The sequence below is a fragment of the Tigriopus californicus genome, chromosome 4 (genome assembly GCF_007210705.1).
Source record: "Tigriopus californicus strain San Diego chromosome 4, Tcal_SD_v2.1, whole genome shotgun sequence".
In the NCBI taxonomy this organism is placed as follows: Eukaryota; Metazoa; Arthropoda; class Copepoda; order Harpacticoida; family Harpacticidae; genus Tigriopus; species Tigriopus californicus.
The window spans coordinates 11547898-11559018 of record NC_081443.1 but is presented as its reverse complement, the minus strand read 5'-3'; the positions used below and the strand labels follow the sequence as shown (position 1 = coordinate 11559018).

At 40.9% G+C, this 11121-nt stretch overlaps 1 protein-coding gene across 4 annotated transcripts in view; it reads right to left on the bottom strand.

Annotated features, from left to right (window-relative positions):
- Positions 1 to 1117: 1117 nt before the first annotated feature.
- Positions 1118 to 11121, bottom strand: part of LOC131879429 (uncharacterized) — a 16632-nt gene continuing 6628 nt past the window's right edge. Inside the window, exons 2-7 of one of the 4 annotated variants that reach the window (XM_059225752.1) lie at positions 9264 to 9585; positions 6263 to 6438; positions 5069 to 5294; positions 4352 to 4727; positions 1894 to 2025; positions 1118 to 1494 (exon numbers count right to left, since the gene is read on the bottom strand). In XM_059225752.1, the coding sequence (XP_059081735.1) occupies positions 1383 to 1494; positions 1894 to 2025; positions 4352 to 4727; positions 5069 to 5081 (633 nt within the window). In that variant the 5' untranslated portion in view covers positions 5082 to 5294; positions 6263 to 6438; positions 9264 to 9585 and the 3' untranslated portion in view covers positions 1118 to 1382. Of the gene's footprint in view, positions 1495 to 1893; positions 2026 to 4351; positions 4728 to 5068; positions 6439 to 9263; positions 9586 to 11121 lie in introns of all 4 variants that reach the window. The other 3 variants (XM_059225750.1, XM_059225753.1, XM_059225749.1) reach the window with 3 other exon arrangements.

Here is an 11121-nt window from a genome sequence, read left to right as displayed (position 1 = left end):
TAACAGGAAAATGTCACCGTAGGAACGGCACACTTTCTTCCCTCTATAACGAGGATTAGTTAGACAGTCTGTCTGTCGTAAGGGTAAAACGGGTAAAACCTCAAATATTGTAAGTCATAACATCCAGACTTCTACTTCTCACACAAAGTTTGACTTTGTTAGAAACCCTTGGTAGAAACCCTGGCAGTCGTAGCGTATTGGCAGAGTGTCTGCTAACCACTAATCGACCCCTGGTTCAATGCCGCGCAAGCCTAGTCCAAGCTTCCAGTCCAGGATTTAAATTGAAGAATAAGTTGCTGCTTTAACAACTGAAACGGGCGAAGTTACAGTTATTCCCGAGGGTGAGGACAAAATTTGTCTGGGCTGTTATGACGGAGCGGAAATATCTCTCAATTGAATATGTTTCACCCATCTGGGCTCCAATGAAATCAACAGGTTTGCAAAAGGACGAACAAGTCCAAGATGTTCACTAGGAACATCACAGGATTGAGAGAGCTCTCATATTGGGAGAGACTTAAAAAGTTGGGATTGTGCAGTGTTCAGAGAAGGTACGAAAGGTATCTGGTACTGTACGTCTTCAAAAGCATCCATGAGCTTTGTCCCAACCCAGGATTTAGGGTTAATTCTTGTGACCGTAGAGGCTTAATGTGCGTATTGAGAGGCCTTTAAGTCCTCGAAAATCAAGGCTAGTTCGAACAATGAAGTCCACATCTCTTCTTTCTCGGGCTCCTTCATTGTTGAATTTACTTCCCTTTAATATTCGTAGGGAATATGTAGACCTTGTTGATCCGGTTGCATCTTTCAAGTCAGACTTGGACAAATTTTTAGATAGCATTCCAGATCAACCCTACATTCAAGAACTAACTCGGTCAAACAACTCGAACTCGTTGGTAGACCAAATATCATGTAAAGATTAAAAGGTAATAAATAGACGAATTATAACCTTTCATTTTAATAGTACTGGGTATGACATTCCTTCCTTGTAGCGGTTAGAGAAGCCCGTGAAAAAAGAAACAAAAAAATGGAATACCCATTTTCTGATGGCAGGCCAAACAATAGAGTTGCTATCTGAATCCGTAACAAACAAACTAACACATATTTGATGATAGTTATATTGTTGTATTTCATTTCATTCAGAAGCATTCATATCAATGTAGAATCATCGGATGTCAAGTTCAACCCAAATTATACCTTACAACTTCTCCCACATACTTAACGTAGCATAGGCCCACTTTCAAGGACGTTATAACCCATTTTCTTTGTACTTTATTGTGAGCTGTTTCCCCTTGTCGAGCTTTTTTCGATAAAGAGAGAATGTGGCGTGTTATTCGTAGTAGAAGCAGTGGCGAGGGAAGGCCTATCATGGAGTGAGGTAGGACCATCTAGTAAGGCCTCAACGACGAGGAGCATTCAGAATAAATCAGGGAGCAATCTTGACCAGTCTGTCCGAAATATCTGGCCTCTCCATAGCGTTCCAACCCACTCAAATATTTGCTGGAAAAGCAGGGAAAAAAGGCTGGGAATGAGTCTCGAGAGGCTTAAATCGGGGGCATAAATTTTGAGAGGCCAAGGCAACAATCCATCCGTGTATCTATACAAGTTAAGACCCTGATAACTCGCAAACCTCTGGATCTGCAGATAATCTTAATTTGCAAGTGGAAAGAGGAAATGCTCAATCTCACTTTTTTGTCAAGAAAGTTTCAAAGCTTCTCTCATGGATGGACCCCAAGTTTGAACCTCATTGAAGATCGATTGAGAGCTCTTTCACGGCTGTTCAATCTTTGAAGGCACATTTGGTATTCCATTCAGTTCCAAGACTGGAAGGTCCAAGTTGGGTGGTCCAGTGGGAAATTTGATCGGAGATGGGTTTAAGCGTCCAAGGGAATCACTTACTTAGCACTCCTCATGATGACAGCGAAAAATGGACTTTGAGCCGCTTTGGCCTCCATCTCGCACACAGACTTGGCACGACAAGTCTCCGAATCAATCTTCATCAAGCCAAACGTGCTGTCCAAAACATCAATGCTGCAATAATTGGAAGAAGAGGAAGACCTCAAAGTCATGAACATTCATGTCAACGGATTTGAAAGCATTACCGATGTGACAAATAGGTCTGATGGAGGAAGTACACACACATCATTCAACACCTTCTGTTGTCAAGTTGAAATTGCCGTAACAAAATGATATACATACTTGTGAGCACTTGTTGAAACCAGGGAATTAACAAGACCAGCTCTTAATGGTGTGCAGTAAAGCATGACAATTTTTCAAAGACACTGGATGTACTCGTATTTTACCGTTGATGTGTCCTTGGGTCGCAATTCGATTCGATAAATATTTGTCAAATGATTATAGTCTGGAACTGGTTTGAAATGCCCGGATCTTCCATTAAGCGTTATGGATAGAACTGGTATACCAAAATTTATATAAGAACCATGTCCTTTTGGTTCCTTGGTAAAGAAAACGCCAATGTGTTTCAATGTTATTTTGTTTTGGCAATCCAAGGCAAATTCATGAATATTTTTTTGTGCGTAAAAATAATAGCACCAATCACCAGCTTTTTAAGGAGAGGATTAGTAAACGAGACCTTATATCACCGTAACCAGATGCAAAATCAAAATGCTTTTTGAAAGACTTCTTTTGAACATTCTTTCGTTCTACCACAAATGAAAAAATGATCTACCCTGTGCAAGTCAGATTGCACTTATGTAACTTGTTACGTTAGCCAATCATTGTTCCTTGTTGATCTTTCATGAGTTAGATTTGGCTTTGGCAAACGGGTCCAAAATCTGATGTACGATCATTTACCAAGGAAGTATTGTACCATGGCCAAATCTGTTCGCTCTCAAATTATTATTCGTAGTCAATTTAGTAATCTGGCGTGGCACTTTCAATTGAGGTTTGGTCTGCCAGACAGACCTGACGTTGGAAAAAGCTCTTGACGGGCGTTTTAATATTCAGTTAAGCAAATGATTCACCAGAAGGGAAAATTAAGATTAATACGCCTTTTGGTTTTTAGTTTGATGTTTTTAGACTGCGTTCGGCTTTCTGTCAAAAGGTCTCAAGTATCTGCAAATCAGACGTAAACAATGCTTAAATTCAAGAGTGCAAACGAGGGGAAACTCGCCAAAAGTAAAATTATGTTTTCAGTGCTGCCACAAAAACATAAGAAGCTTCCCAAAACATGTTTTCTTCATCCCTTATTTGACATTTGGCTCAAATTGTCTTAGACCTTGTTATTGTCCTCAAATATTTTGTGCTTCCTTGAAACCGACGTAAACATGAACTCATCGCCTAGTTTCTTAGCTGTAATCACTTTGCCATGTGCTTCGTTTGCTCGTCTTTCACTCATTCAATGACTGGCAATTTTCTTCTAGGAAAACTGGTATTCATGGGCATAATACTGACTTTCAAGAAAGTAGAGGAAACCAAACGCCAAACGCTTCCGATCGCAAAGTAAGTTTCCACTCATTAGTGAACAGATGATAGATTTCTGATGATCTGACTTTAAATTGTTGCAAGTCAAAATGTTCCAGTGAGGAACTGGCGTATTGAACGGCATTCACTCCATTTGCACCAAGTCAATTGGGTTTAAGAAGTCAACTTGGCCAAATTTTTGAACTTGCTTGCCTTTTCAAGCCCTCTGGTTTAAAGGGAAGCTCAGGAAAGCCTTCGCTCTTCACTTCAAACTCTATGTCATTCATCTTGAGCAGAAAATGAAGACTGTTTTTGTTGATTCTGAAATGCAGGGAAATTGGTCGTGGCTCTGAATGCCACCTCTGTGTCCTCAAGTTGCATTTCTGAGACTTTTTGCACAAAAAGAGAATCTTCAACCGTTTTAACGCCAAGGCTTTCCAGAAAGTTTCGGCAACTGGAACAACTTGGGAATCCAATTAAGAAGCTCTATTAACAAAGCGAGCTTATCTCGCCTAGTCGATGGAAGGGAGGGGGGAGCTTTGTTCAAATCAGAACTCATTTTTAGTTGGTACCTCAAAAATGCCTTTGGGACAAAAAAACACTCAATGTCTAATGGTTTCCCAAACCTCAAATATGTCTGCCATAAATTAGCAAACTCTTCATTCGTGTCTAAAACGGTTGCTGTAAGTGCTTTGTAGACCCCAAATTTGCGTCCTAGGCAACACCACACCCCGCCATTCTAGCATAAGTAGTTTCATTTTATGACACCCATGTTTATCCCTCCCCTTAAAAATTGGTCCCTAGTCGATGCATCGCTTTTGTTGAAGGAAAGGTCAGTTTTAGACCAGGCGTTGAAGCGGCTGGAGTTCAAACTTTTTCTTAACAAGGTTCCTTCTAGGAAGGCTAAAATTAGAATGACTGTCCCTTCACTTACCCATCGAGTTTTCGGCTCATTCGCGTCCAGATATTTGGGAAGACTCTGGAGGCAAAATTCCAGTCATTTTGGTATCGATATTGACCATCGGTCTCGGCCTCACTATAATATGTGGGAGCGTATTGACTGCCATCATCATAAACGTAGTCTTGCCCAATGGCTAGGGATTGTTCTTCAGAGTCAAAGTTAGTCATGTATGCTGATCGGTCATCGGTTAATAGTGAGTTGGATTCGTAATGGTCTGTGTTAATGTTGTCACTCCTGACGATGGTTACGGTGCCATCCAGGATTGGGGTTAGAACCAGCCAAATGATGGCCAATAACAGAAATGAGGTGAAAAGGTTAATATAAGACAGGGTTTGAAGATCGGGTAGACCTGAAATGTTAAAGAAGTCAAGGCTGAATGATTGGTAGGTTAGTGAGGTTCAGGGTGTCTGGAGTATTTGTAGATGGGTCAGTACAATAGATATTGATGTCTTTATTAGCTTTGTCAACGTTGCTCCTTGGGAACAGTCTGTGTAAACAGGGTCAAGTCCAGTCCAAAAAAAAGGTTTCTCTAAGAATTCTTTAAGTAGCATTGTTTTTATTATTGAGGTAACAATTCTAAAACAAAAAGACATCAATGAACTATGTGCTTGATTGGTAGGTTGGTTGGTTGGTTGAATAGATGGATTAATTGCCTCTTGAGTCCCGCCAATTCACCCTTACGTGGTGTACCTTTGATACGCATTGGTGAGTGAGCTCAAGACATTGGACTCATCTTCAGGCGCATCCGAGCGCGAATTGAATTGCTTATTCACATATTGGGGACGACCTTGGCCCGAACGGCGGCGTCCAAAATTTTGAAACACAACCCAAACGAAAACTGCGTCAATAATGATGGCAAAGACAATGACGGCCGCAATGATTCCAGCGTTGTTGTTGTTGGCCAAACCACTAATATCTAAGGCAAGAATGGAAGGAAGGATCTTAAGAAGAGGTTTATGGTAAAGTAAAATAGGACAGAACAGAACACAGAGACGCTGTAGCAAAAGAAACGTTGACTAGGTTTCGAGATTTACAATCAAAAGTTCCACAGGGTTCCGACTCAATCACGGAAACCTAATCAATATCTGTGCATTAAGATGATCCACCTTTAACAATGTTGGAAATAGTGTGTAGTAAAGAAAATGAAAAAAAAATATATTTTCACAACATTCAAAGAGACGTTAGCCAAAAAGTTTTGAAAAGGCCAACCAGGGAGGGTGAGGAACTGATAATGGGAACCCAAAGCCCTCACTTGAAATTGGGAGCAGATTTTTGCGACCATACCAACCACAAAACCACCAAACCACAAGCTACGCCGTTTTGCCAGAGGAGATGACAAAAAAAGGTTAATGACTTTGAGCCGAGTTCGAGACCCTTTGTCAGCTTCTTCATATGACCTTAAGGGAGCTCTTGGTCGAGAAAATGAAATTTGGAAATCTCCAGATTAGAAACCCCCTCGAGTCGCTTCGTACCAAGATAAACCTAAAGGTCCAAATATCTTCCTTTGTGTGTTTGCCCGCTTTTCGTCTCTTAACCAAGACCTGTGGAATATTTTAGCAACTAAATCCTCATTTCTCTTCCTACTTCAATATCCTTCCATCTCTTTTTCAGGAATGAGGATCATGTTCATTTTCCGACCAAACTGTGCGCGAGTATTCTTGTTCATTCATTTCGAAGGGATACTCAGGGACTATTTTAGGACGGCTCATAAAAGTCTCCGCTACTTTGCTTGCTACTTTGCCAATAGTTTACATAGTAGGTATTTATGATCTTTCTTGGAAGCCATGTTTATCGTGGATGCGCAATTTCCAGCAAATTGGTCATCTGATAGTACAAGATAGTCTAGCTTCATTCAAGAACATATATTTGTTAGGAATGACTCACTAATATTGCCAATTCTCGATTCTTGTCCTTCGACCTCGGTTTCCTCGGCCATCGACAAACCCAAAAGAGAGGCCACGAAGACGAGAGTCATCCATTTGGAGGTGGTGGTGGTGGTTCCAATTTGTCCACTCATGATGATGCAGCGATGCTTCTGATGGTGAAGGTGATGTCAATATCTGTGGAACAAGACCACGAGGACACATGAGCTTGGCATAATTGGATTTCGGTTCTGGGGAATTGAGATTCTCATCAGAAAGTTCTCTCTGGGTCTCTTTGTATCTCATTTCTCTCATTCTCTCATGGACACTGTCATTGGCAGATCTTCTGATGAATATCTAAGACGGATCCTCGATTTATAATCCATCATATTTGTTCTACTCGCTCGCTCACTCTCGTTCTTCCTAATTTGATCATTCAAAGCATGTTCTGACGTGTCCAGCTCTGAGAATATTTGGAAAGCGATTGGAAACGGAATTATGTTAATTAAATTTGAAAATGTTGGGAGCATCGTTTCATGCGGGTGGAGACAAAAACAAGTACGCTATACTAAATTTGATGCTTTATCCTTAAACATATTCTTATCACAACTCTCTTTATATTCGGACAGAGCAACCAGAAAATAATATTTTAATACGAATCAAGTCAACTCCAAATAAAAGTGACTGCTATTCATTTTACAATTCAATGGGTTCTTGCTTGTATATTCTGTACTAGCATCAAACATACCGTGCACAAACACTAAGCAAGATTAGACAAGTCTTTGTTTGCTGGTAGGTCAAGCATCATTTTAAATTCAAAATCTGAAAGTCCGTTCTCTGAAGTGGCTTTAAGCCCAAAAAGAGGCATTGTTAAGTTATCAACTTGGATTAGATGCTGAAAGGGTCTTTCTGTCAACTTACATGTTCTTGCTTTTTAGTGAGTCAATGAAAAGTCATTCCTTCTTATGAATTTCGTTTCGACACGCATAATTTTCGTGAAGCTATGCCCTTTTTGGTTTAGTAATTTATCTAAACGGCCAATGCGACGGTTATGGCTCTCAAGAGATTATCGCTTAATGGCTTTGTGCCCATCTTTGAAAATCAAGTGACTTGAAGGATAACACTAGAAAACAGTGCTCGAGGTATTTCATCAAGGATACTAGGGGGACACTTTCTTGATCTGATCATTATTTTGATCCAGGTCCTCACGGTACCTAGCTAGCTGTGAAAAATTGCCATACCATCTGACGCTCAAGTAGGCAGGGATTGGTTGCAAATCTAAGTGGGTCGAAACTTGGCTCATATCTCTTGCCTTCCTCGAGGCATAATTGATATCGTGGACGAGCCGTTTTGTCCTTGCTTTGGACATGTCCTATACATTATCTATTTCCCCTCTTGGATCTGATGAACGGTTCATTTCACGACTCAAGTCCATGCTTAATGGTTCCCGGCTCAGGAAGCATTACATCTTGGTTCAATCTCCTAAAATGGCGGTGTAACAACACCCTTTCTCGGAGATGTACAGTACATTGTGCAATGAACTCGTTCAGTCCACGAAGATAGACCTCCAACTTTGCGTACTTTCAAGATACAAGAAAGTGCGCCTCATTGCCTTTCAAGGATACCTTTTTGAACGCTTGAAGAAATCATTGTCTGTACGAACACATATCAGTCTTCCTAGTTATGATTTGTAATAGTATACATTGGTGGCAAGTTAATGAAGAGCCACATCAGGTTCCGCCCTTGGCATTGGGAAATTTTCGCAGTTGTGTGGGTCTACCTACGTAGTACAATGTCTGTATTGAGGTAAAGAGAGAGAGTCCATTGGTGTAATACTGCAAGTCTTGGACTGATCACAAAAATACGTTTGCGTCATATGGACAGTTGCACTAAGAACTTTATTCACGGGACAGAAACTCCGGTCGTCTTGATTGTCAAGAAAATCAACCACATGCTTGGCATATTAGGATGAACAGCGATTTGACCATTTCATCGCTTAGACGCTTTGACCGTAATTGAAAACATTTTTCCTTGAGCCATCTGCTTTGGTGCGGGTTTTTTGTTTGTCGGTAGATTGCCCATTTGAATTTGCCGCGTCATTTTATCGTCTTCCTTTTTTTGGAAGAGAGGAGGGTTGCTGAAACGCACCTGACAGGCCCATTTTAGGCTTTGTCAAAATGTCAAGGTGAGCAAGACTGTTTCAGTTAAGAGGTCAATTGTTGACCTTGATGAGGATTGAAGATGCTCATCTCTGTTTCGAGGTTCTTTCAAGTGCACTTCTTGGTCGGGATATGAGAGATTGTAACCCTTTTTTCTTCATAGAATGTTCTGAGTCAAGAAAACAAAGCGTGTATCTTTCCCAGCTTTTTAGCCTTGATGATTTGTTGCTAATTGGACCAGGGATTGTTCACGAGAAACTATTGTTAACAATTCTTTGAACCGCCGTTTTTAGTGCTTGTTATCAAGAGACTGGGTAGAAGTTTCTTGAACTGCTCAAGTTGGTCGTCTAAAATAAACTCAAGGGTACCTTATTGGGTTGTCCTAATGACAGAAGATTTGAATGTCTTCAAGAGCTTCGTAGGAATTGATCAATTTCAAGAGTATAAGTATTGGAGCTGGTTGAAAAAGAAACCTTTGTTTTGAGAGCCAAGTTAAAGCCTGTTTTTTCAAACGATGTTCAGGGCAATTTACATTCTTTTTGAGCCATATTATTCACTTACGGTTCGGATTTTTGCCGTCGCACCAAGACTGAGATAAAGATTTCAATGACTTATTTTCAAGTATTCCATTTCTCAATCTTGACTTTTGTCAGCGTTCACCTCTAACCATGTGCCGTTCCCAGAACAACAATGCTTTCAGAGAAACTTTTGACCCCAGGCTAAGGAAACAAGTTGTTAACCAATCTAATTCGTTTTGAAAAATTCATATTGCAGCAACAAGAACTCTCACATTCCTAGCACGGTTTGGCATCACAAAAAATCCTTGAATAGATGGTACAAAAAAAAGTTCAAAAGACTACTTACTCACTTAGGAATTTGAATATCGTCTCACACACCTCAAGTCAAAGATGATACTGCTTCAGGAGTTGTTTTAGTTCCCTCAGATTGGAAAAATTTCACTTTCTGCCCCTTGAATGCGACCAGTCAAACTGATGGAGGGTTGCTTGGAGTGTGTAGTTTAGGTACTACTTGAGGGTTCCGGGCGTCTAGGAAGAAAACTTCAGTCTTACCTTTGTGCCTAGTGGCAAGCGTGGTGGCACCCACTCAGCCAGACACTGTACGATATTTGTCTTTATGTGGTCGGTCAAGAGCAAATGTGTTCGAATTCTTGTGAAGCAAAATATCCCTGATGAAAAAGGTAAAGTGTTAAATTGACTTTGCATGTTTCATCAAACGGACTGAAAAAGCACTTTACTGATTTGCATGATTTTTGTTTATCAGAACTGTCCTTGTCTCAACGGCATTACTGAAACAACTCTTTTATTAATTATTATTAGCTAAAAAATCCTCAGGTACATATATATATATATATATATATGAAGTATGTCGATTACTAACAATGTATAGTCATTTTTTCTGCAGATCTATAAAAATAGGCCAAAGATCAACCAGCCGACTTTTTTCGCACCAATGCAAGTTCTCACAGTGTTTTATGATTCGAGTCCGGATACATCGCTAAGCATTGGTTTCACTCATTTCCCTCCAAGTGAGTCGAAGCCAAAGCGTGAGATTTGCCCTCCAGGAAGAATCTCCAAGGGGATCTCCATTGCCGAACGTCACTCAGCGTCGACCAAGTTCCCTCCATATTAGTCGCTCGTGGCCGAATTGATCCCTCTGTACCTGAACATACTCTTTGATCCACCTTCCTGTCGAGAACGCATGCACGAGCTGTCCTAAATAAAATTTAAACACCCGCCTACATGGTAAGTGACCAAAAGAAAATTTTCTCTCCAAACCTTTCATGACCGCAACTCCTCTCCGTCCAGTCCAAGATGCTTACGTAGATAAATGGGAAAATGCCTTCGGGATAATGCGTACGCACTGTGCTTTGAACATCTGGATAAGAGAACACGTGACTCGAAGAAAGAAAGAGCCGAGTCATGCATTGGGGCTCGAATAAAGCCAATGTGGGGTTGATCGGATGAAAAGCCCTCATTAGACAAGGAGCGCTTTGTTATCAAGCTCAGTGGATTATGAGATCGACAACGGCGACAACTTGATTTTGAATGAAGCAAGCCACTTGCGCACAATGAACCATGCCAGATTGTTTCCTATTATGTCAAGTTTTGGACGTGGTGCCCCAACTTTGTCAAGTTTACGAGGATGTTGCCAGGTTTTATCTGACCAATTTGCATAAGCAATGTCGGCAATGCATGTACTTGTGAACAAATTTCCCAACTTTATTGTCGTTCAACGTTCAAGGCGACGGAACAAAATACAACCAAGGTCAGTGTTGGCTGAACATTGCGTTCACATCGAGCCAACTGGATTATAGCAATCAAGTTGGTCTGTACTAACAGCGGTGATGTGGTCAAATTCTAACCGTGATCTGGTCAATCCAAACTGAATGGTATGTGGTTCAGTTCTGTATCAAGTTTCTTGAGAAAACCTTTCATGAGGCATGAATGAACGAGGAGGAGCGCCCCTTTGAAGAGCCAGACGCTTGCAGAAGAGGGTCCTTGGCGAGTCGATTGGTTGGTCGATTGGTTGGTTGGTTGGTTGGGGACGACTATGGGCATACGAACTTTCAAAATCTTATATCCTGATTGCCTGGTTGGAGATTTGGAGGCAGTGGGCAGGGGAATTTCATGTTGGGGCAAGCTTAAGGTTTTCGGTCAGGTGGTATCTAGGAACGCTGAAGAGGGTTGGAGATGGGCTTGAC